Raw genomic sequence first — 26,390 nt, forward strand, 5'->3', positions numbered from 1 at the left:
CAAGATATTCTGAACTAGAATTTGGGGGCCTCAAGTCTCCATGTGTCTCAGGTCTGGAAGAGTGGCAGTATGAGAGTGACGAAGGATGTGGCCAGGGTTTGAGTTCAAGGCTGGCCTCATGACTAGCAAGGATGCTTTGGGACTTTGGGCAAGTTATTTACTTAACCTTTCCCAGCCACAGCATCATCTTGCTATAAAAGGCAGACAAAAGCGTAACCTAGCTCATGGGTGGTCAGATAAGCTAATTTCTGATCGGTACTTAATACCGTGGCGTCAAGGCTGCTCCTGCTATGCCTGGGGTGGTGGTAGGGGCAGCTTTTGCTCGGGATATGGCCCAGGATGTGACGTGGGATCACTTTTTGCAGAGGCTGGGTGCTCAAGCACCCTGTCTACAGGGCCCAGTCTGGGCAAAGCTCCGTTCTCTCAAGAGGATGTCCTTTCTGTTAGCTCAGCCACACAGGTTTTTTTCTTAACAAGTAACACATTCATGAGTACACTCCACTCCACGTACCTGTCAAAGAGCATAAAGTCATCCTGAATGTCACCCCTCACATCACAAGCTCAGAGGAGAAACGGAACCTTCACATACATGTCCCAGGAGGATGCTGAGCCTCCCCATTCCTCTCCAGTCACTGGGACCAACCCTGTATGGGTTCGTGTGCCTGAAGTGGCACCCTGCCTCTTCAAGTAATTGTTCTCACAGAGCTCTGCTTCTTGAGATGCCATCAGGTCGTACGGAAGGATGCACTATGAAGGTTGTTGCTCTCTCCTTTAGGGAGAGTCATGGGAGAAATCCCTGTGCGGTCTTAAATATTTGATGTAGCTTGAATAGCTTGGTGTTTTAATGGAAAGTATTCACGTGCTACCACACAAATGTTTCCTTGACAATGGCTTAGGGCCCAGTCTGTGGCCCTTGTGGAGTAAACGCACAGAATTTCTGTGAGCAGATCCGCTACCAGACGCACCCTTGGCTGCATTCTGTGCCCCCACTGCTGTGTGCCTCGGTGTCCTTCTCTAGCAGGTTGTCCTTTCCTGAGGTTGTTTCTTTACAAACCACTTTAAGTCCTCGTTTGGAGCGTGTGGAGCGGACCGAAGCCACAGACTGCAGAACGTACACAGCCCTCTTCATCCAGGGGCTGGATGAGTTCAGCAGGCTCAGTGGTCGTCCTGATTCATTAAAACAAAGAAACAAACACAGATGACTCCAAACTTAACAGAAGTCTCAGGTTCCATGGACTTGCTGTCTGGGAAGGAAAGATGCAAAGTTCTGCTCCTTCCACCGTAGGAAAGGTCCTGCTTTAACTCCACTTACTGTAGGTTTGTGATTCCTGCTTAAACAGCAGGGAGACCAGAGCTGAACCGCCTGAATGTCACGGTGGACCTGGTGAGGAGAGGGAATCTGGCTGTAGACAGGCGGAAGACATCTGTCCTGCGGGCTTTGCTGAAGGAATTTAGCTTAAAAAGTTCCTGCAGGGGCTTCCCTGGTGGCGCAGTGGTTGAGAGTCCGCCTGCCGATGCAGGGGACACGGGTTCGTGCCCCGGTCCGGGAGGATCCCACATGCCGCGGAGCGGCTGGGCCCGTGAGCCATGGCCGCTGAGCCTGCGCGTCTGAAGCCTGTGCTCCGCGACGGGAGAGGCCACAGCAGTGAGAGGCCCGCGTACGGCAGAAAAAAAAAAAAAAAAAAAAAAAGTTCCTGCAGCCTGAGAAAGCCAAATTTCTTCTAGCCGAGTCCTTAGTGGTTTCCCTGGCTTTCCTCCTGCCTGAGGTACAGCGTGGTTGTCTCTGGGCAGAGGGGCACCTAGCTAGTGTTTGTGCTGAGCCTTGATTCTCAGCGCTTGACTTTTTGAAGTGATTTACTGCATGCATTTGCTTTTCAGGTACTCCTGGTACATGAAATGCTGCGGGCTCCTTCGGTGCCCACGCACTCGTTCAACACACATTTTTCCAAGGCTAGTCTCTGTGTCAGGAGTTGGGTGCCCTTATTTCAGATGACTTCGAGGGTGCCTGACGGGATCCGAAGGACCCTCGGACTTGAGAGCGCATCTCAAGAGGCCAGGCACCCACCGCATCCACGCGGGCGCGGCTAACTGCCTTCTTGGAGGCCAGGCCGCCGCTGACCCCCCACTGGGATGCCGGGGTGCTCAGAGGAGTTGGGGGCCAGAATAAATCGGTGGTTTCCCCCTAAGTACCATCATCCGGCCTTGGCCTAAGGCTCGGCCAGTTTGCCCGGAGCTAGAACAAGTTTGCTCGGCAAGTTGAAGGGAGGAAGAAGGGAAACGGGAACCCTGGCATAAAAGTGGCTCGCAGTAGGCTGGGTCAACGAGACAGCAAGCAAGTCCGCGGGGACGCGTCCCGAGGGACAGCGCGAGGAACGCCCGGCTCGGCAATGAACTCCCGAGGCCTCGCTCGGCTCCGCACGCCCCCTCCCCGGGCACCCGGCTCCCGGGGCCGCCGCTGTCCGCCTCCCCCTGTCCTGCCGGCCGACGCTCCTCCCGCCGGTTCCTCCTCCGCTAGGCGCGCCGTCCGCCCCTCCTCCCGGTCCCTCCTCCTTCGGCTCGGCCTCCCAGCGCCCCCGCCCCCGCCCCAGAGAGCTAGACATCCTGGCGGCCGGCGCAGCGCGCAGCCTCCGCCCCGGCTCGGTGCGCACGCCCGCGGCCCCGCGTTAGCCCCGTCCGCCCCGCGCCGCCGAGTCCCGCGCCCCCTGCACGGCCGCCGCTGCGTCCCGACCGAGTGCGGAGCCCGGCGCGATGCGACGCTCCGAAGCGGGCCGCGCCGTGCTCCTGGCGCTGCTGGCCGCGCACTTCCAGGCGAGTCCGGCGCTGGAGGAGAAGAAAGGTAAGGCTGCCCGCGCCGCCGTCCTTCCCGTCCTGGGCGGCCGCGCTTCTGCCGGGCCGCCGAGGAACGCGCGCCTCGGTTCCGGGCGGCGGGGCACCTCGGGCGCGAGGCGCGGCGGGCCGAGGAGCCCGGAGCGTGGCTTTCCCGTCCGCTCTCCTGTCCTCCGCCGGGTGGAAGCCCCGGCGAGCGCTTGGTGCGGGGCGGGTGCGTCCCGGCACGTGCGTCAGCAGTCAGCCCGGGCCCGGGGGCCGAGGAGAGGCGCGGGGTTCATCCCGCCCCCTCGGACCTCCGGAACGGGAGCGGCCCTCCGCACCCGCGCCCCGCCCCCGGGCCGGCTCTCCGACCCAGCGAGCCCTCCTCCCGGCGCACCCTTGACCCTGAGAGCTCGTCCCGGACACCAGCCACCTGTGCTGCGCGGCTGGGAGGGCCTCCCCTCCCTTCGGCACGGCCCGTCCGCGGCCCCCCTGCCGCCGCGAGCTGCCCCCGGCAGTCCGCGCCCTCCCAGACGGTGGGCTCTCGTGAGTGGTGGCTTCCCGGGACTCCCGAGACTCGCCCCCACCTGCAGCCTTTGGGCCGCGTGTCCGCGCTGCGCGGTGGAGTGGACAGAGCGGTGGGACCGGCCTCGGCGCGACAGCCGGGTCCTGGTGCGAACGCCCCAGGGGCGGAACCCTTCCTGGCCGGGGCCCCGCGGTTTCAAAACAGGACTCACAGCAAGCTTTCCTCCTCAAAATCCAGAGATTTTTCTCTTTGGGATGTGTCTTCTAGCTTTTTGAAGAATTTGACATTAGGCCAACCAAAATATTAAACTTAACTAAAAAAAAAAAAAAAAGGATTGATGTCCATGGTTCATGTGTGCCCTGCCCAGACCCAACATGAGCGAGTCTGGCTTCGTGACTACCGACCATAAAGTCGCTTGACGCGAGAAACATGCCTCAGAAGGTTTAATTGCACAATTTCAAGATCGAGCAGCCCGGGTTCCGAGAGTCAGGTCTGTACTTGCTGTTGATGTCATTGGCACAGGGAGTTGGGTTTGGGGCTGAGCGCCTTTGCTGTGGGAGCGCTAAGGCATAAAGCAGTGGTTCCCAAACTTGGTTGCAAATTAGAATCACTTGGACTTGAAAACAAAACACAACAAATGATGTGTGGCTCCCACCCGCAGACTTTCTCATTTCTCTGGGCTGGGGTGAGATCTGGCATCTGTATTTTAAAAAGCTCCTCCGGTGCTTTTGTTGGGCAGCTGGGTTTGGCAATCACTGGCAGTGGAGGTGGAATCTCTGGAGAGATTACCTGCCCATTTACAAAGCTCTTTTGGAACATCTGGAGTTTTAACAGTCTTGCAAAAATATGGGAACGAGGACGTGGGGGTGATTTCAGTAATAAGGGATTAGTCTTTTCACTGACGGGCTCCCCTACTCCATGCTGTGAACCCGGGAGGCTGTGGTCCTGCGCCTGAATCAGTTGACAATAGGGTTCTTCTAGGCAGGTGGCAAGGGGACCCCATCCTTATTTTAAGTGAAACTCTTGGAGTGCCTCCAAAGCGTCGCTTTTCTCACTCCAGAAATGTTCCCAGCTCCTTGCCGTTAGCCCTTTGAACACTACTGTTAGTGCTTGGCGATTTGTTTCTAAGAAATATATAAATACCACTTAATTTGCCTGTTATTCCCGTGTTTGTTGAAAACAGAATCCTCCTGGATAGAATAGTGAGAGTAGGTGGGCCAATGTCATTGGGTTAAAGTAACATAAAAAGACCAAAGTGTAAGGGGCAGATTATTAAGAAAAAGTGTGAAAGACCCATATCAATCACATTTGGTCAGTTCTGTTCTAGAACATTTACTCATTTTAGAGAGATTTGTTTGGTTCTAAGATATGGTGTCTTTTGTTCTTCCTGCACTTGGTCCTGTCAGACACCGTTTTAAGTGTCCTCTTAATCCTTACATCGACCACACGAGGTGGGTCCTCTCATTATATATGGGGAAACTGAGGTACAGAGAAGCGACTTTCCCACAGCCAGCAAGAGGCAGGATTCAAACTCAGGGCTTCCCCCAGCCCCTGCCTGTGCTGTCCTGTGTGAGTTCTGGTTTCAAGGGAGCCCTGTTGGTGTGTGTGATGTAGGAAGCTGGCAGGGGAGGAAGAGGACCGGGGATGGGGAACCCACCTGGCGCGTGGTCTGGATTCCTGCTGCCCGTCCTCAGGAGACACCTTTTGTGGAGGAGCTCGATCACCAAGTGAGCAGTGACCGTGGAGATTGCTGGACAGATGTTGAGCAAGCCCCTTGCTCTTGCAAAACGGAAAGGTGAAGGCGCTACTCCGGAAGTGATCCTGGGTGGTATTCCCAGCCAAGCCATCCTGCCTGGCCCCTCCTCTGAGGACATCCTTGGTTCAGTAGGTCTGGGCTGTATTGAAGAGGACAAACTCAGGGATTCCAAATTGTATCCAGAGTGAACCCTCCTTCCTCTAAGGAGACCAGAGGACTGCCACTCAGTACTGGCCTGGAGGCCAGGAGCCTGTGTCCTTATTCCCACTCTGTGTGAAGGTGGACATGTCCCTTGCCAGCTCCAGGTCCTTGAGCCCTCATTGCTCAATTCAACAAATATTTATGGAGTGCACAGAATGTGCCAGGGACTCCCGAGACTCCTGGGCAGGGGTAATCTTAATGGTTTCTGTTGTTGCTTCCAGAGTGGTTCTTTGGGCCACTAATTAAGTATTAGTGGATTGCTTTTCAGATCTGAAAAGGAGACCAGTGTCTGTGTGTCTGTCATCTGTCCACACCCGGGTAGCTAGCAGCAACAGGCTGATAGCTCCCATCGGCTTTGGACTGCCATTTCAGACTTCATATGTTTAGTTTTATAGTCCATAGATTTTCAGAAACTTATTCTGAAGTTTGAAGAAGGCGGTTGCCAGAATCCATTGTGCTGTGTAATTAGACTTGGTCCATGGGATGGCACTAACATGTTTTAAAGTGCTTTTAGAGGTAGTGTCAGTAAAGAGGAAGAATTCTGCCCTGTTTGAAAAGAAAATACTCTTTGTTTTTCCGTTGATCAAAGCTCCAGGACCAGCAGCTAGTGTCTGAAACTTTCTTGACAGGAGTGGCAAGCCAGCTCTAACATTAAATTGATGATCATGGTGTTTAAGAGAAGATAGCCCCATGCCGGTGCCCCAAGCGCTGATACGGGGGCAGGATCAGAGTGTTGCGGACACACGGCTTGTTGAAGGACACCTAAGAAATCGGCTGGCACTCGCCCTGTGGCTTGCTGTGAAAGTTGTGCTTGTGTGTGTGTTTGTGTTTTCATTTGGACTCAGTATAGTAGAAACGGGCTTATGGTTTTACCAACAGAGGTATGTTTTGAGAAAAGGTCCAAGTTCTAGAACATGGCTCACCCATGTGTTGTTTCCTTGTGGACACAATTGAAAAATTATATTATGCCCCTCAGATTTCTGCTGAACAAATCCCATTTTTGTTTTCTTCTGTCACTTGTGGACATTCAAAATTATGATAAGAAACATTTTTGGTCTCAGTTAATTATTACTGGCTTATTTCTGAACCATCCACACACATGGAACAGAACTTACATCTTAGCTTATTCTCGTAGGTCATTCCCGTTTGCATCAGAGCTTCTGCCCATACCTTCTTTTTCATCTCCCTTCTAAAAGCTTGTCTTTTCTGAGAAAATTCCAACAGTCGTCTCTTTGCACAGCATCTAAGGATAGTCTGCCATCCAGCCCATGGGCGTAAGCAGGTGAGCTTGAATTCGGGCAAGGATCCAGGCTTTGAGACTTATGCCAAATAACCGGTTTGACGGAAATTTTCACATTTTCAGAGTCATCAGGTCCAGCTTCCTTGCAACAGGTTTAGATAGAAACACTCGATTCAGTTGTCTAGAAAGTTCCCTGAGCCAGCTGGGGCAGGAGGGGTAGCTGGGGCCAGCGAGCAGTGGTGGCTTGTTTTCTTAGCCTCATTAGAAGCTAAGAACTGGATTTGACATTTTAATCTCCGAAGACGCCGAAGTATAGGATCAAATGTCTGACCCTGCTGACTGAGCATCTGTGAGTTGCATATGCTTAAAGTAAACTTTACTCCTACCAAATTTCAGCAGCTTTTGCTTAAGAAAGTCGTCTGTGAAAGCTTGAGTGTGGGGTAGAGTTTCCTTCTCTGCCCCACATTATATCCCATTTTGGTGGGTTCTCATGGAAAAACCCAGAGTCCAAGTATCTTTTCTGGCTCTATCTGGAACTCGTCATTATCAAGAGTCTCAAATTGCAATTGAGTGGACTCAGGGTTAGGTGAGAATGCCTTGTACACAGTTCTTGTTATAGCCACAATTGCACCTGTTACTAGGGGGCCAGCAAACATGGCCTTGATTTAGTTCATTTAATTGCGTTTATTTAATTATTATTACATAAGTTAACCACTGTTGTTCTTCCTTCGAATAAAAGGATGAGTATTGCTGTGTATTACAGCCTTGGCTTTTATTTGCTTTTTTTTCTTTATGTTCGAGCCATGGTGACAGTTTGTGCTGCTCCATCCCCATTTTGAACTCTAGGAATGAATCTGACTGGATACTTGCCCTTAAGTGTCTAGACGTCAAGTATGGGAAGAGAGATCTATAGATACCAAGTGTGAAGATGTCACAGAAGCGATGATAGAATTCCATGCAGGATAAAGAAGTCTTCTGGTATTTAGTCCTTGCTTTGAATTCTACCTGGAGAGGGGGCCAGGTATAGCCCCAAATGGAAGGGATTACTCATTTGAGCCTGCAAAGAGCTATGGGTATTTCCCCAGAGACTATGATGTATGATGTGAAGGGCATTCCGAGAGAAGTGCCAAGAGTGGCAAAGTCCTGAAGAGCCCTGGTGATTCAGCGTGATGGGAGGGGAAGGGAGAGCTGCCGAGCCTCCAGTTCGCGGGGAGCTATGTGTGAAGGGAGGGGCACCGTGGAGTTCGAAGCTAGGAACGGGCATGACGTGTTTGGTGTTTCGGAAAGATGACTCTAGCAGGATTGTGGGGGATGGATTATAGGGGCAACGGTAGCACTAGGGAGATGGGTGACTCCTGCAGGTGAAATGATGTCGCAGAACCAGTGAGGTTGCAGAACAAGAGACTCGGGCAGATCTGGAGGTAGAACTGATGGATAACTGTGTGTAACGAGTGTAAGAAATGGAGAATCCCAGGATGCCACACAGGCTTCTGACCCGGAAGCCTGGACAGATGTAAATCCGTTCACGGAGGCTGCAAACGCTCCAGGCGGGATGGAGTTGATGGGTGGGATTTGCAGCACTCAGATGGGAAAAGTCCAGGAGGCAGTAGAGCATACGGGTCCGGAGCCCAAGGGAGCCGTGTGGCCTTGAATTGTTGTTTTATTAGACGTTTCAATTGCAGGCATTGTCTTTGGCTGTAGGACAGCTCGCCCCAGCCTGCTTTATGCTCACTGTCACCGTCCATACTGAGCCTGGCCAGGTTGTAGATCACCAGCTGCTTTTCGGACTAGGCTGCTATGGTGAGCAGCCTGACCGGGGCGGTTATCAGCAACTGATGAATAATATATCGCGCATCGAAGTACGGTGGGAATTGTATTTGTGTAGCACTGCACATCCTCAGATGGGAATCCGCCGTGTCTTATTTAGGACAGCATCAGATTACTTGGTTTTGTACGTTAGTGACTGAACCAAAAAGACCAGGAGGTGACTCCTTTTTTAAAAAACACAGCAGCCTTTCCACTTTGAACATTCCTTAGAATCACCAAGGAGCTTCTGAAAAAGAGGATGCCTTGCTGCGCCCTAGGCCAGGCCAGTCAAAATTTCTGGAGGATGGAACACCGGCACATACTTCTGAAAACTCCCTAGGGGGTTGTGATGAGTGGAGTAAGTGGTGTGTATAGCTTGCAGCAGAGAAGAAATTTTGTCTTTGTTCTCGGATTCCCATGTTTTACTCATTACATCAGCTTCCTCAGGAGTGAGGGGCTGGTTTATATTTCGTTAATAAATGAGTCTCTGAGTTGCATTTTTTTCATGAATTGATACATGAGAAGTCTACTACAGTGGCTCTCAGAGTATGTCCCAAGAGAGCAGTAGTAGCGCCTTGAACTTAAGAGAAATGCACATTCCTGAATCCCCAGCCCGGACCTCTGAATAAGGTACTGGGGGTTGGGGCCAGGGTTCGAGAACTGCTAACATGCTGCCCGCAGGCCTTGAGCTGGGTTCTGGGTACACACTCGAGGAACGCAGGAACTGTGCTCGGCCTTACTGGACACACAGTTTGCAGGGCTGAGCTGGGGGAGGGGCACGTGTAGCACAACGTCTCATGATAGACGTGATGGGGGTTTCGGTGGGAGCCCAGAAAAGGGGCTGCGTCTATCTCTGGGACAGCGGCAGTGTCTCAGCAAGAGGACATTTAGCTGGAGCTCAGAGAATGAGGTTTTTGTCTGGTCTCCATGCGAAGGGAAAAGAGAGAGATGATACTGTGGCTGGTAGTCCTGCAGCAGGCCCGCCATGGCTGGCCACTTCATAAATGCACAGGTGAAGCCTTTAGCACTTCCTGCTTCCTTTTCTGAATGAGCATAAGGAAACTTACAATGTCAAAAGTAAAGTGCCCGAGAGCTGACACATTTTATATTTAAAAAATAAAATGGTCATCTGGTCATCTTCTTAAAAATTAACCAGATATGAAGGATTGAACTAGAATCTGGATTATAGTTCATAGTTTTAACATTCTCCCCAATAGCAAGATTTGTCCCTAAAACTTGTCGTGAATAAGAAAAATGACTTCGTCCGATCCTTTATTTAACTCCTACTACAGAAAGCAAGGAGAAAATGGCAACAAAACTCTGCATAATTCTAGACACAATAAACACATGTTGCATCACATTGAACTCAGAAAATCTCTCAAATTAGTCGAGCCACTATCGCTTACGAATTAGAAGACATCTATTTCCTGATTCACTGTTGAAAATTGCACAGGTCTACCTGTTTATTTGCAGAGCTCATTTGGAAACAACCAGGCAGATTTGGAACAGGGGATTAATGACTGCGAAATGCTCCGTTGTGCACTCATGCCTGCCTTTAAGTGGAAGGAAATATGGAAGTGGTTCTAGACCACTGTTTACTTAGCAGTTGTTGTAAGAGCATTTCTGAAGGATTTTATTTTGATCGCAGAAATGTGATACCTGAAGGTTTTACTGCTATGGACGTGCAGGCCTGCACATGGTAGATGATGTCATGATGGCCTTAGCAGTTGTAGTCCTTTGCACATGCTCTCATTATGACCACTTGCTGAAGTTCCTTTCTTTTACTCTAGGTTTTGGAGAAAACTGATGCATTGCATATAGTCTCTCAGTTTGACAAACTGAATGTATGTGAAAAACTGCATGCTTTAGTTTCTTTGCCCTCAGTCATAAATTCATCTCTACTTTAGTGTCTGGAATAAAAACAGATCATTTATTGAATCTGTGCAAGTCCTTAAGGACAGGCAAGTGTTCCCAGAAATCTCTTATAATTGTAAATGGGATTTCGGAAAGTTTTGCAAAAAAATTTTTTTTATATCAGAAACCTGGTTTTACTTATTTACCAGCACATGTGGAATACCTGAAGTCTGTAGGGAGATTTTATCGCCATCCCCCTTCTGCATTTACGCAGTATCTCTTAGTTCATTCGTATGCATCATAAGCTAGAGTAGATGGCTAAAACTGTGCTGAACAAGATAAACTATTTTAAGTTTCTTCCAGTACTAACTTGTAAGATCCTTTCTTTTTTTTTTAACTAAAGTATACTTTAACATAATATTAGAAAGTTAAAAAATTATCGCCTCTTTTCACAAGAAAAAAACACCCCACTACTTTTGATTAAGTCCAGATGAATGACAGAAAAGCAAAAGGTGGTAGTCTAGTCGAAGCATTATTGTATCACCTGTTGGTATTTAAGGTATTGATTTTTAAATACAATGCATTTCAGAACTTTTTCTTGGCTTTGATTTGCTACAGAGTTAATAGAGAATCAGAAACCTTTCCTTACTGTTACTTCCTGATTTCCTTCTCTTGCCATTTCCTGATACTTTAATAGACTTTATGCATGGAACATATTTATGAGTGAGAATAATGTATTACCTTAATCTGTCCTCCCACCCTTGCCCTGTTTGCGTCCTTCCTTTCCTCCTCCCTTTCTCTCTTTCCCTCTTTTTGGAAGTTGTTATGAATAAGCGTTTGCAGAGAAAGAAAACTTCGACAAAAGATTGCAGTGAAAAACTTTGAGGAGTGACTGCAATAATACACTATGTAATTTTTTTTAAGTTAGAAAGTATCAAAGACATTCAGTATTTATGATTTTTTTGTACAAATAAGCATATTCTTGTATCATTCCTTAAAACTGGTGTTGCTAAAGTTTTCCTTAGTATGTAGCTTAATGTATTTTCCCCCCAGTAATCTGTTGTTAGTTACAATAGGAAGAGAAAACAGATTAGAATCTACCTTCCTACTTTCAACTTCCAAAAAACAACTAAACCAGATGGTTCTGAGCCTCCTGCCAGCTGGAACTGTCTATGAAATTAAAAGCAAATCTAAATGCATGCAAGATATATATTTAAAGATGTCGATAATAAACGTATTGTCCCTATAATTTAGATGCTAAAACATTGATGTCATAATAATAATAATAACACCTTGCATTTATACATCACTTCACAGTTTACAAAATGCCTTAATATCCATCTTTCCTAGGCTCCCAACAACCCAACGGGATGAAGATAATTATCCACATTTGAAGGTGCGGGACCCAGGCTCACAGGGGTTCTGCAGTTTGCCCATGGTTACTGGGCTAGTCAACACTTAGGTGCCGAGAGCTTTTCCTGCTTCACAAAACACGCTGTCTCCCGACATGTGTGACACATCTGACACAGGTGACACATCTGATACGGGTGACACGGGTGACGCATCTGACATGGGTGATGCATGTGACATGGGTGATGCATCTGACACCTGTGACACATCTGACACAGGTGACGCATCTGACATGGGTGACACATCTGATACGGGTGACACGGGTGACACATCTGACACAGGTGACACATCTGACATGGGTGACGCATCTGACACCTGTGACATATCTGACACGGGTGACGCATCTTACACAGGTGACACATCTGACACAGGTGACGCATCTGACACGGGTCGCACATCTGACATGGTTGACACATCTGACACTTTTGACACATCTGACACGGGTGACACATGACACCTGTGACACATGTCACACGGGTGATGCATCTGACACCTGTGACACATCTGACACGGGTGACACCTGTGACACATCTGACACGGGTGACACATCTGACACCTGTGACACATCTGACACAGGTGACACATCTGACACGGGTGACACACTGTCACCCGTGTCAGATGTCCCACACACTCTCCTTACCCCTCCTCTGAGACGTCCCTGGTTCTTCGCTGTTGACGCTTCCTATCATTTTTAGTCCTGCTTGTGAATCAAAAAACTAACATAGAGCATTCCTCAACATTTCTGTTATACATCTATTACTTGTCTTTAGTGCCCCTCACAATTCCTGCTCTGTATTGTTCCTTTCCCACTTTTCCTCTTGTTGTGAAGTATTTTTGGAGAGTTTTCTCTTATATATGTGTTGTAATAGCCTGTTGCATAAGATACAGGCATTGAACTTATGAGCCTTGAAGACATTTACTTTAGAAATTAAAAGTATAACTTTATTTTAAAGAGTCATAAGCTTATGTAAATTTGCCAGACCTGTAAATACTTGAAGAAAAAATCAGGGGAGAAAGCACCTTGATGTAGCAGTTGGGTCAGTTCACAATGCGTGTGGCAAAGTGTGCTAATTTACTTACACAGTTGTGCAAAGAATCGTATTCTGTGATTTAAATGAAGCACATACTTCAGTTCATTAGGGTGTGTAAACAGCTATGATGAAAAGAGACACACTTAACAAACAGTGTGCTCTCCAGGGATGCTCACGTCTACGTCATACCCTTTAGACAAAGCCATTCTGGCAAGTATCATCCTTGGAAGTGTGGACTTAAGGAGAATGTATTACAAAAATGAAGCTGCCCCGCTTTGAGGAGCTTTGTCGGTTAAATGGATGGAACAAGGAACATGACGGTGGGTGGGCCCCTCATTGATGGAGGGACACCTTTCCTCAAAGAATTTCCAGATACAGTGTTCATTCTCCTCCATTACAAAGGAAAGAGCCTTTTTCAGTTATTGTTTATTCTTAACATAGTGGAAACTTTTAGTACTCCAGCAGAAATTCCCCAAGAGCATGTTTATATTTCATAATTATCAAGTGAAATAGGGAAAATTCTGTATGTAAGCTGAATACTTTTTTTTTTACTTTTTAATATTTATTTAGGCTGTGCCGGGTCTTAGTTGCAGCATGTTTAGTTGCGGCATGCAGACTTTTTAGTTGCGGCATGCGTGTGGGATCTAGTTCCCTGTCCAGGGATCGAACCCAGGCCCCCTGCATTGGGAGCGCGGATTCTTACTCACTGGACCACCAGGGAGGTCCCTGTAGGCTGACTAACTGATCTGCAGTGCAGCTGTGTACTCAGGTGTAGGGGCTGTCACTGAGAACGTGATTTTTGCAGCCTGAGATGGCATAGACCCTTACAGTGAACAGGCAGCTAATATATGGATTTCAGGGCCACTCTAGTAACTGAGCCTCTAAGTCTTGCAAAAGTTACTTGGGCAAAAGCTATGCCGTTTCACTTTCAATCAGCAAAGTCTTCCCAGCCAAGGCAGAACAGACAGTTAAGCAATTTGATGAAACGGGACAACGTAAAGAGTCAGATGAGTTGCTCAGATTTTCACTTCACTTTCAGCCTCCAGAGACTTTCTCTTGTTTAAATGCAAATTTAATGATGTCCCTGGCTGGGGGAGGGCATTAAGTGAGAAAGCCCCAGGTGGATGGAGGACTTGGGTGGGTACCTGAGTCCATGTTCCCTCGTGACATAGGGATTGTCCTTAAAGTCTTGGCTAGAAAAGCTAGCTTTTTAGGTTGAGCAGCGGCTACTAAATAGTCATAATGTTGCCCAGTTGCAGAAACAAAACATTCAAACTATAGCCAGGGAAAGAAGCAGTCGAAAATTCAAGGTCTAAACCATCCTAGGAGCCAATGAGAATGGGGTGTTTGATGCCACGGTGGGGACAGTTCTCAGGAGTGCGTTCTTCTGTTGCATTTTTTCTTTCTTCCTTGGACTTCATTTTGGGGAGACGTTGGACTTTATTCCCCTTCTAGGCTTGCATCCTCTCATCTAGGTGACAAGGAAGAGGTGGACCGAGGTGGCAACCCCGGTGCAATGCAACGGTGGTGAGCGCAGGGATGCTGAGTGCATCTTTGTTGAAGTTTCACAGGCCGGCTGACTTTTGGACACTATGTACAAGGTTGCTTTTTAATTAAGAGAGAACCACTGGGTACCACGTAATGTAATAACAGTACGCAGTCCTGATCTCATGACCGTCACATGTCCTGTTCACGAGGCGTTCTGTCGAGCCAGAAAAGGCATGGGCTGAGTTTAAAAGGAGCTTTAAAAGTAACAGATGATAATAAATTAACACCCAGTGGTTTTGAAATGAGCCATCACAATGCCAACTCAGCAGTGTCTCTCAGAGATGGGGAGAGGGTGGGATGATGAAGCCCGTCTCTGTCTGAGGAAGTGGCTTCGTGCGGTGAGGTGGGAAGAGCGTGTCTGCAGATGAGTTTCCTCAGCGTTTGAACGGTGAAGTTTCTTTCTGCGTAGACCTCCGCGTGCACACACCTCTGCCTCCTGGTGTGTCCTGGCTGGCCCTGACAGGTGGGAGTCGTGTGCATCCTGACACACGCGGCTGGGACGTTTGCAGGTCGGCGGCACGTGTGTGCCACCTCCAGAGACGTGCGACCACTGCCTTCTGGCCGCCTGTGACTGTCCTCGCTGTGTTGGTGGTGTCATTTTGCCGCAGATGCTTCTGGTCGCTTATCAATTTTCTGTGCCCACTAGTTGGTATAGAAACGTTATTATAGTAAGCTAAAGAATGCATGCGACCAGCGATTCTAAGACTAGTCATCACCAACATTTGACGGATGACTTTTTCATGCTAGAAAAGGCAATCATAACATTCGTTATTATTCGTTACTATTATTATCGCTATCATCTGTTTGATGTTCAATTTTTTGTAAACAGGAAAAATCAAATGTGTACATGGGACTAAACTATAAATATACAAAACAAGGAATATATCAGAAAATCTCTAGATCTGCTGTGTGGTTCTTTTTCTGGGCAAAAGTTACTGACTGAGGCTCTGCCTCCTGCACACTCACGGGAAGGTGTGGGGTCTGGGTCAGTCTCCCCGTGGTTGCTGGGCACGTTGGCCAAGTTGAGTAACCCCATAAGTCCCGTTTTCCCCATCTGTAGCATGGAGACAGTAATGGTGCTTATCTCCTGGGGCTGCCCAGAGGATGAAAGCAAATGGTTTGTTCAGAGGATGGAGTCCATTCCAGAAGAGCTCACTGTTATCACTGTGTGAAGCGCCGCTGACTTGCACTCTGACCTCTAACCCTCACCACGACCTTTATGATCCCTGTTGTCGATGGGGAACCTGGGGTGGGGCAACGTCACATCACTTACGGAGCTCATCCACCCAGGCAGCGTGGCCCTGGCCCCCTGCCCGAGAGCCGGCGTCCTCAGCAGCTGTAGGTCTCTGCCCCAGATGCCCACCCTGGCTCGGGATCCTCAGGAGGCCATGGGGTCCAGGCAGGGAAGGCTCAGTGGACCCAGTCAGGGCCTCAGTTTCCCTCGGAAGAGCATTGTTGCTGTTTGCTCCTGTACGGCCCTGGGCCAGTTTTCAAAATGCTGCTGATTTCATTGTACAACCTGATGATTTGTTCCTGTGCTGTTTTCACATCAGCACTTTGATTACAGCCACTGTGAAGGCCCATTTCTCGTCCGTTTGGCCTGCTCACCCTCCTTTCATCACTGCAGCGCACATGGCAGTGATGGCCACACACGTTTCCCCCGCCTTTATGTCTTCATGGTCCCCTGGACAGATGCCCTGCCGGGAGCCCTTGGCCCTTTCAGCCACAGTTCAGTTTCTAAAGAAAGAAAAAAATGGGTCTGTATTCCCCCTTTCAATTATTATTTGATCTGAAATTAAGCTGTTTCAGGTAGTGCTTAGTGCACTTGTGGTGGGTCCTGAGCTGCAGCATGTCCTGCCCGGGGGCCGCTGCCTTTATCTGTGGCATCAGCCTCAGAACTTCCTTCGCTTTCCGATTCTTTACCAAGTTTGTACTAAGACCTGCAGGTGCTCTTGTGGGACCAGGAAAATGTACCAATTATCTATCTATCTATCTATCATTTTATTTATGATTGTTTTTGAATTTGCAAGATAACAGATTGGTCATGAATGAACATGCTAGAGACTTGCTATTTCCTAGCAGCAGCATATAAAAGTTATTTTTAAAGTTGTTTTAAATCTGTGAGTAAAAATAAATTGCTTTTGCTGCAAGAAACACCAAAAATGGAAAAGCTAACAGTCCAAAGGCGATAATTCATCTCATAGGCATTGTTAGCAGCGTAGCTGCTTTAAACAGTGAGAAGATTTATGAGACGCTTGATTTACAACTGGGTTGAAGGGCGTTCTAACCTTCATGCTAGGTCTCGCCATCCTTGAGCTCTTTGGAGTCACACAGCACAGTCGTGAAGATGTGGCTTGCCTGCGAGCGGGCCATTTGAAAACAGGCAGGACACACAGGGAAGCAGTGAGCGCTCCTGACACGTAAGCCTTTGGGAAACAAACATTTATTTTCTGAGAAAATTAGCTTTATGGTTAGCTCTTTTTTGTTGTTGTTTTTTAAAGCATGGGAGAAAAGAAAACGTACAGTTAGGAAAGTTAGGATTAAGGAAGTAAACTGCTGTACCTTCCCTAGATAACGTTTGAGAGAATCAGTTCTTCACTTTCAAAACACACTTCAGGGCTTCCCTGGTGGCGTAGTGGTTAGGAATCCGCCTGCCAATGCAGGGGACATGGGTTCGAGCCCTGGTCTGGGAAGATCCCACGTGCCGTGGAGCAGCTAAGCCCGTGTGCCACAACTACTGAGCCTGCGCTCTAGACCCCGCGAGCCACAACTACTGAGCCGTGTGCCACAACTACTGAGCCCGCGAGCCACAACTAATGAAGCCCACGCACCTAGAGCCCGAGCTCTGCAACAAGAGAAGCCACTGCAATGAGAAGCCCGCGCACCGCAACAAAGAGCAGCCCCTGCTCTCTGCAGCTAGAGAAAGCCCACACGCAGCAATGAAGACCCAATGCAGCCAAAAATAAATAAATTAAGTAAATAAAACTTTTTAAAAAACACACTTTAGAGTAGGTATTTGTCTGAACTTAGTATTTGGATCTTATTTTTTTCTCAATAATTTTTTGTTTTGTTTTTACTTAATAGAGATGTTCAGAAGGCTTTTGAAATTGTTGTAGTCCTTAGACTAAAAATAAAACACTGACCACCTTATGTAAATATGAATGGTGGTGTGCTGCAACAGCAAAGCTTTCTGTTGTTAACTTTTTCTTTTTAAAGAATTACAGATTCACAGGAAGTTGCAAAATAGGCAGAGGGAGGTCCTGTGCACCCACCCATCCCCAACTGCCCCCAGTGGAACATCTTAACAGAGTTTTAAATATTTAGTTTGACGTCTTTATCTACTATAACCTAGGCTAAATGCTCACTATTTTAATTAGCTAGTAAGGTGGTAATATAGAAATCATAGCCTTCACTTACTATTTAGAAGTTAATTTTTTTTGTAAGAAAATTTTGGTCTTTAAATTTGGAGGTCATGGAGGCATGAGGAAGGAAATGGAATGAGGGATGGAGGGAGAACATAGACAGACAGACAGACAAACAGAGAAACAGAGAGAGCGATAGAGAGATAGATTGCTTTCTTACTTGATTGATTGGACAAGCCAAGCATTCTCTTCTAGTTTTGGGGTTAATTTGCCAAGTTTATATTGTGTTCAGATCATAAGCGGTTGGGTTTTTGTGTGTGTACCGTTATGTCCAACCCATGTTTATTCTCATCTGTTTGGTCTATTTTGCCTTCTTTAATTATCGGTGCCCTAGATGAGGGTCTTCTGGATCGCTGGTGGTGTCATGTTTCTTGATTCAGATGCTGATTCCACAGATGGAATCACTCAGTGAGGGATTCGTGGACCTGCATATTTTTGATTTGTACACTTTTCTGCGTGTACGTTATACTATACTGAGTTTAAAATACTGGACTCACAGTCACTAGGTAGAGAAGATAAAAAACCTATAGGGAAAGCCAAGATTTTATTAGAAAATTCAGGATCTCAAGGACAGTATTGGACTTCCAAGTCAAGGCATTGCATCTGTTCTTTCTTTTGGTATAAATAGCAAAACGATCTCTTCAACTCAAAGGGAGACTGCTCTTCCTGTTACTTCACTTTAAGTTAATTACAAATTATTTTAAATATAGGGTTGGAAAAGGATAGCATCAGAGTGGCATATTCCTTCTTCTTACATATATATAAAATTCCCCCCCAGGAGAAAGCCTCTTTTAACAGGTACTCACCAACTGCAGAATCCTTGCAGAAGGACAGTGTCATTGGAGGGTAACCACATCTTCCTTCCCTGTCTGTTACCTCCCATTGTCAGGGTCTCATGGAGCTATATTTAGACCCACACAGGGAAAGAGAAGAGAAAACCAATCCCATGGTCAAGACAGCTCCCAGTGCACACAACAAATGCATTCCCATACCGCAGATCCTCTTGTGGGAGTCTCTAGAGATTCCCAGATCCCCAAGCATGCTGAGCCCTGGTTCTTACACCTGTTCCAGTGCACAGCCATCAACTGTGCTCGCAGTACAGCAGGGGCGCTTTATCTTAATGGATTGGTATAATTTAGCAGAATCATATTCATGTTTCATTTCCAACTTTTCAGTTCAGTTCAACTCAGTAGGCATGCATTAAATGTTTACTGCATATATTGTGTACCAAGAAGCTGCTGGGGGCCGGGTTCCATAGTCAGAAAATGTAGCCTCTGCCCAAACGAGCCTGCAGTCCAGAAGCCCATTCCTTCTGTCAAGTTTCTGAAAGTGAGAATTTGGTCTCATGTCGTTGGTGAGTTCTTCAGAACTGGAGTGACAGTCGCAGGAAACCTGAATGGGTTCGCTGGGATGCTGGTGTGTGGCTGTGAATCAGGATGTCGCTTTCAGAGCCCCTCACAGCTTTCTCAGAGCCTTTGGCACACTTTATCTTGTTTGAATAATCATGCAAGAATAGCCTCATTTAGGGGACTTCCCTGGTGGCGCAGTGGTTAAGAATCTGCCTGCCAACGCAGGGGACGCGGGTTCTATCCCTAGTCCGGGAAGATCCCACATGCCGCGCAGCAGCTAAGCCCGTGCTCCACAATTACTGAGCCTGCGCTCTAGAGCCCACAAGCCACAACTACTGAGCCCATGTGCCACAACTACTGAAGCCCGAGCGCCTAGAACCTGTGCTCCACAACAAGAGAAGCCCCTGCGATGGGAAGCCCACGCACCGCAACGAAGAGTAGCCCCCGCTCGCCACAACTAGAGAAAGCCCACGCGCAGCAACGAAGACCCAACGCAGCCAAAAATTAATTAATTAAAAAAAATAGCCTCATTTCCCTTTTTGATCTCTTTGTCAGGGTGATCCGGTAGATTACAAGCCCCAGCTTCTGTGTTCACAGAACCGAATTGGTTCAGAAAATCTCTGAACTCCTTTGACATTTCTAAGTTGACATCTAAAATTGTTTACCATAAGCTTAATAGTTGTAAGAGGTAAGATTTCAATCCTTTGGTAAAGCTGCCAGAAAGATGCTGACGTCTTTTTCTGCTCAAAACACTTACTACTTTCCTTGAAAGACCTATCTCAGTTCTGAATGCCGATTCTAAGATGGATACTTTGACACTTGATGGGAAGCTGGGGCAAGGAGCCGTCAGGGACTGGCTGCAGGGAGGGAGTCGCCAGGCTGTCTGCAGTATTTCAGTGCTGGGTCCAGCACCGTGCACGCGGCCGTCCTTGCATGTGGCACCTGGGAGGGTTTTTACAAATGGGGCCTGAGATGGGCCAGGAGGGTGGTTGTGAACGGAGAACCTGGCTTCAGGTGGGTTGGCGTTAGGAAGGAGCACACACAGGCGGGGGGACCCCGGGAAGTCCGGTACCGTGGGGGCCACAGCCCTGGTGTCAGACTAAAAGGACAGAGCAGGCAGGAGTGTGAAAGTGACAATCCAGAAACTGGAGGAAACACACCCTGCCTGCAGCCTTTTCCTCAACAGTGAATCTTCCTCGAGAGGGAGGGAGGGGGCTGTGAACAGCATGACCGTTCGCAGGAAAAGGGCTGAGCGAACCCATCACAGCGCAAGTGCGCTGGTCCCTATGACAACGTTGAGCCCACTGTGCATCCCCGCCTGGGGCTGCTGGGGAGCAAACCCGCTCCCTGTCTCGAGCTTAGTAAGTAATGGCAGCAGTTACGAAGCTGCTCTAAAGTTGCTTTCTCAGACTTGGGGGCCACAGATGTACCCTTTGGGGGAAGAGCCTGTGGACTTTATGAGATTTTTAAATCTTGTTTATTCATTTTGAGGATCATCTAAATTCTTTTGAACTTATGTGCGGACTGAACCATTTTGTGGCAATAAATCACAGCCCGATGGTACGCATGTGTGTAGGTAAACCTCACCCTCCAGGGATATCTTAACAGTCACTTGTATATAAGGACATTAAGAGGAGAAAAGGAAAGCTGTTATTTTATACTGACCCACCCATTTACCATGCGTTTCCCTTCTCTTCTGTCGTTCAGCCTTGCACTGACCAGTGGCTGCTGCCTGACAACAGTTGCCTCAAATATTTCACTCAGTTTTCTGGTGGTTTATAGCAGGAGGACAATCTCCTACCAGTTACCCAGAAGTGGCCAGAAGCAGAGGTGTGTGGATGGAATTTTTATAATTTCAGTGTTTCTCCAGTTGGGGGTCCAGTGGCAATTGTTTTTCTGTCAAAAAGGCCCATACGGTATTAAATGTGAGAAACCTCACTCTAAATGAATGAGGCTCAGAGGAACGAACAGGTAGGTGCCTTGTTCAACGTACTGTACTAGGGACCTGATCATCAAACACTCAGCTGATGCTGGGTAGCAGAACTAAACCAAGTATCGAAAGTTCTGTTGTACACGCCACGCTTTAAGGTGTGAGGGGCAGTAGAGATGGCAGGGTAGTGTGGAAGCCTGAAGGACAGTTATCACAACCGAGGATATGTAATGGGAAGGAGAGGAACTTTTAGGGGCCACACCTGCCTCTTCAGGTTGACAGGGAGAGGAGTGTGCAGGGCTGAGAATGGACAGCAGAGGCCCGCGGAGACACGAGTCATTTCAGCTCTGTCCGGAGAGGAATGTGCTTGGGTGAAGCAGAGCCCCTCTGTCCCGGGGCTGGTCGGAGACGGAGCAGTCATTTGTGGGGTTAGTACTGAGGCGTTCGTTTATAGAGAGAGGCTAGGAACGCTTGAGTGTGTAGATATTTAAGAAATAAATTCTGCGCATCCCATGTTTTTCCCGTACTCTGTCGTGCTGTCAGAATGGTTGCAAAGGAAGCACTGCCTGACATGAGCCCCCCACCCCCACCCCAGGCCTGGGAGCAAGGAACTGTCCCTAAACTACTGAGAATGAAGGAAAGAGATGGGTCCTCTGTGGGTTTGCTCCCAGCTGATACCTTTGTCTTTCTTAGACCAACTGATTAAGCTCTGACACATGACTGTCCTCTTAACTAATACACTGAGAGTGAAGCAGAAATTCAGAGCTCCCTGAGGGTCACAGGGTGTTTTTAAACAAGTTTTGTATGGGGTAGATCCAGCCTTGTCTCCCCTGGCTCTCGTTACAACAGAGAAAGCTGCTCATCAAAAAGTTCTGTTGTAAGGGTGCCTTTCTGCATCAAGCTTGGAATCTGGCCATGTGGAGGTCGGAGGAATGAGCCCCCTAGGGAAGTATAAAAGATGGATCATGCCTCTATAGCTATAATGCTGCCTGTAAGATTTCTGCACAGAACTACTGTATATATATATACTGCATTTCTTCAAAGAAATATTAATCCTGAGACCCACAGTCAAGTAGGATCCAGAGATGCTTAAGAAGACGGTGAGCTTGGAAGATCTGCGTAGTTACATCCTCTGTGTGCTGTGACAGTGTGCTCCATCAGGGAAAACCTTTGGTAAATACGAAATGGGTGAATCAGACCTTTGCGATGCCTTTTACTTATGCATGGCTGTTTTTATTTCAAGGCTGGTTTGAACTACTACAAAGTAATGTTTAGAAGTGCTTTCCTCACTCTTCTTTGCTCTGCAGTTTCCCCATCAGATCACTACATAACTGGAGAGAGATGTTTCTTGGTTTTTGTTTTTCAGCGTCTACTTATAGCACATGTTTTCTGAACAAGTGTGTTTTAGGGACAGCATGCCTTTTCCCAGAAAATATCAGGTTAACATTCAATAGGCACTGGATGTTTATCTGATCTTGTTTATGGGAGCTTGAGAAATTCGGTAACCTTTGTATATACTTTACGCTGTTAACTAGGTAGGAGGTCATTGGAACATTTAGAATTCCACTATAAACTTCTAAAATTATCAGGTGATGATTTTATTTGCATTGCATCTATATCAGAAGATGTTTGTTATTCATCCAGGAATGAAATTAGCCATGTGACAAAGAATATGTGTGGCTTTGTTTGGAAATCTACATTCAGTGACCAGCAACTGCATGTCCTTCAGGAGTTCACAAGGCCATTCTGCACCGTCCACCATGGTGGACGCCTTAGTAAATTAGCCTGGGCCTCTGTGGTGGGAACTGTCATAGCTACACCCATGGAGTCAGTCACTGATGATGGAAGAGGTTACATATAAAACCATAGAGTGAGCCTGAGGTACTCTGCACTTCTTTTAGGACATTCTAGGTTATTTATGTTCTGGTACAAATTTCTTGCTAGATTGTCAGCTCCGTGTGACAAGCAGCTTCTGGTTCATTCAGCCCATAACTCCCAGCACCGTGCCAGGTACATAGAGAGCAGTAAATACATACTGGCTGCAATGCATCGAACATATCTAGGGTACGATTGCATTTCAAATAAACTTCCGAAATCTGAACACATCTTTATTCACTAAGAAGCACGAATGTATTTTTTAACAAGGGGGGAGGACTTTCTAAACCAGCAAATGATTAGATTATAATGATCTCAATTCGTAAATTTTCTCACTGGCCTTCTTTATACTTAATTTGGAGTACATAGGAAAACAAGCATGTCTGAAGGAGAGTGCCAAGTGTTTTCTTCTTTTACATCTCAGAGCATTCATCTCTAAAGTCAAGAACATACATTGGTTTAAAAGTATTTTTAAGGAATTAGTAGTTGGATGAAAATTGAGTTATCAAGGAAAAACATATCTTAACTTCATGCATTCATGATTAGACCTCTTCATATAGAAGGGTCTGAGATCTATCTGCCGTATTCACCATCATCCGAAGAACTCAGGGGCATAGATTTTTTTTTTTTTTAATTAAAGTTAGTAGAAATTGGCAGGCAGTTTAGAGTAACATCTGATCTTCAGAGCTCCCTTAGCAATTAAAAGAAAACTAATTATTTTTGCATGGAATACGATAAGGTGACTTTAAGTGCATATTAAAAGGTCATAACCATGACAACTCTTAAATATTACAGCCAAGAAAAATAAGTTTGACTCTCATTTATTTTGGAAATAGCTATTAACTGTAACCCAAGAAACATTATGAACAGTGAGTTTGCTTCACGCCAGAGTGTTGTGAAAGTCAAGTGGCTAGTGGTTATTTATTACTGACAAGAGGCAGAAGTCATGTCCTGTCTGTCTATATGTCTGGATCTGCCCCAAGTTGGTACACGGATGAGAAGACCACAGGTACTAAATGAGGGGCTTCAATGAAATAAAATTGAATTTCAAGGACAGGGAAAGCAAAGTTCATTGGATTCTGTGACGCATATCCCAAGGATCATATGCTTTCTTACGCTCAGTGCAGGATTCCTGTTTCATTTTATATTTCCGTGTAGCATGGATGTGGGTGAGAGTCTCCTTTACAAAGGCGGTTCATGTAATTTACTCTACGTAAGTGTATGAGGAAATTATAAAATTTTGAACCATCGACCAGATAAATTTTTGAATCTTCAAACCGGAAGACATAAAATAGAGGGAATCAGAAGAACTATCTAAACAAAATAATGATGGCAGGTCACACTTTGCTGCCACACATGAGTCTGGGGAGGAGCATTGGTCTTGGCTTTGCATGCACACGTTTAACAAATAGTTCTTTCTTCTTTCCCATTTACCTCTGGAAATGGAAATTAGCGTCGTCAGTGACTTTACTGTGAAGTAGAAGCTGTCTGTGAACTTCCTTTTGTTGTTTTTAAAACAGACTATCACATTTACATGTCAAATATGATAAGCTGGCATCCTTTAGAAATACCTGTTTCAAATCAAATGGTATCTATCCTTCAAACTACCATTTAATGACTGACTACTATACGCAAGGTGTTACCTCCAAACTTAGGACTTAAGCTGCAAATCAAGTTAACAGATGTCAGGAATATGCAGGTCCCGACCAGTGGTTCTCTACCGGGGACAGTTTTGCTCCCTGCAACCCCCAGTCCCCTTCAGGGAACATTTGGCAATGTCTGAAGCAGTTGTTGGTTTTCACACTGGGGTGTGTTATAGGCATCTAGTGGGCAGAGGCCAGGGCCAGTCCCTGCCATAAAGAAAAATCCCCAGCCCAAAACGTTAGTGGTGCTGAGGTGGGGAAACCCTGGGCTAGGCCAAGCCAACCGTATTCAGCTCTCACTCATCCGTCTTTTTCATATCACACCAGAATACACTCACGGGCTTTATTCCTCCTGGCTTTGAGTTAATTATTCCTTCGCCTGGGTTTTCTGTGTGCCCGCGGTGCAGCAGCCGGCTTGGAGTTTGGCATTCCCGATGATTGCACTCGAGCCAGCATTCCACCTCCACCTGCACCAGCCTGTCCAACCTGAACGCTTACCGAGTGAAAGCAAGAGTCATGGGAAGACGCCTTAATTATACCCACCCATAAACTTGCTTAGAAAGGAATCCGCGAGGTCCTGGAGTCAGAAATTGGCTCTATCGCTGTTGTAGAAACAACATAAATTGAACAGAAAACACGTGCTTTTCTCTTCCCTTCTTTTGTCCCCCTCCTGGCAGTGCAAGAGCGCCATTAGGTGAAGAAATCTCTCCCCACGCCGCTCCCCAGAACCAGAAGAAAACCCAGCTTGTTCTAGCCCAGCTTTGTCATGGAGAGAAGGCAGCTGCTGCATTCTGAACTAGCCTTTCTCTGATAGCAGCCTGCCCAAGGATGAAATGCGTTTAAGAGTTTGAATTACACAGTGCGCCGTGAATGCATGCCTGTTTCTGCTTTATGGTACTTGAAAGTGAGGCTGTGTGCGCTGAGGTTTTAGATCCCTACACCTACTGGCCTAGCAGAGGGGGAGGAAACCTTCTGCCAGGCAGGGATCACTGTGTCAGTATTGAGGTGCTGGCCCACCAGCTGCCTGAGACTCCCGAAAGGGCTAAGTCACCATGCTCTTGGCCGTGCCTAGAGGGAGTTACTAGAGTCTTGGAACAGGGCCACACACCTGTGGGGTGTTCCCTGGGCATTTGGGCAGGGCAGGTGACCAAGGGTCCTCTTGGAGTTGGAGGCCAACTTGAAAGCACATCTGGCTGTGAGCTCAAGTTCAGTAACACTCCCCACCCCCCATAATTCATGTGTGTCATAAAACACAATGATTTCTTGAACTTTAAAGTCATGCCTGTAATAGCGCCTGGCCTGCAACAGGGGCTCCATAAGTATCTGTTGAGTGAATGAATGAGTTCAGAACTGACGGGCTCTCGGTCCAACTCTCACTTAACGGAGAAAGAAACTTGAGGTCCACAGAGATTCTACGATTGCCAGGTGAAAAGGTTGCTTTCATGGGCATGGTTTGCAGGGCCCTGCGAGCTGTGTGCAAATACGGAGCCCCAGGAAAACACCCACTCAGCAGAAAGTGCTGGCTTGGGCACCCTCCCGCTTCTGCTCCCAGCTTTCTTTTAAAAAGAGCCTCCAGGCTTGCTTAGGCTTCAAGCTCCCCTAAATCTGCCTCACCCTACTTGAGAAAAATCAAGGAATAAATAGAACGGGGCTGAAGACCTCGACCTAACTATTAGTTCTAAAACAAATGTAAGACTCTTTAAAAATGTTTATTATATATATTAGTTCTTGCCCTCTCTATATGAATGTAATAAGTGTCGCTCTCTGAATAAATTAATAAGTTTTAGAGAGCCAAACTGATAACGTTTTTTATAAATTAGACACATTTAATCAAATTTAGTGTGACTACACCCAGCTACGTAACTGATTGAACTTAATTTGAATTTCTGTATTATATGTTTTCTCCCAGCAATTGACCCCAGTTTTCCCATCTGTAAAAGGGGGTCAGACCTCACGGTAGCTAAGGTACCTGCCGAGTTTAAGGGAAATGG

At 47.1% G+C, this 26,390-nt stretch overlaps 1 protein-coding gene across 5 annotated transcripts in view; it reads left to right on the top strand.

Moving 5' to 3' along the window:
• Window positions 1–2,605: 2,605 nt before the first annotated feature.
• EGFR (epidermal growth factor receptor) overlaps window positions 2,606–26,390 on the top strand; it is a 194,755-nt gene continuing 170,970 nt past the window's right edge. For 3 of the 5 annotated variants that reach the window (XR_004528039.2, XR_004528040.2, XM_033862782.2), the window contains exon 1: window positions 2,606–2,836. Coding sequence is in view for 3 of the 5 variants with exons in the window: in XM_033862782.2 (XP_033718673.1) it covers window positions 2,749–2,836 (88 nt within the window). In the remaining 2 variants the exon portion in view is untranslated. The remainder of the gene's footprint in view (window positions 2,837–26,390) is intronic. The other 2 variants (XM_033862783.2, XM_033862784.2) reach the window with 1 other exon arrangement.

This window comes from Tursiops truncatus, chromosome 9 (assembly GCF_011762595.2).
Source record: "Tursiops truncatus isolate mTurTru1 chromosome 9, mTurTru1.mat.Y, whole genome shotgun sequence".
Classification (NCBI taxonomy): Eukaryota; Metazoa; Chordata; class Mammalia; order Artiodactyla; family Delphinidae; genus Tursiops; species Tursiops truncatus.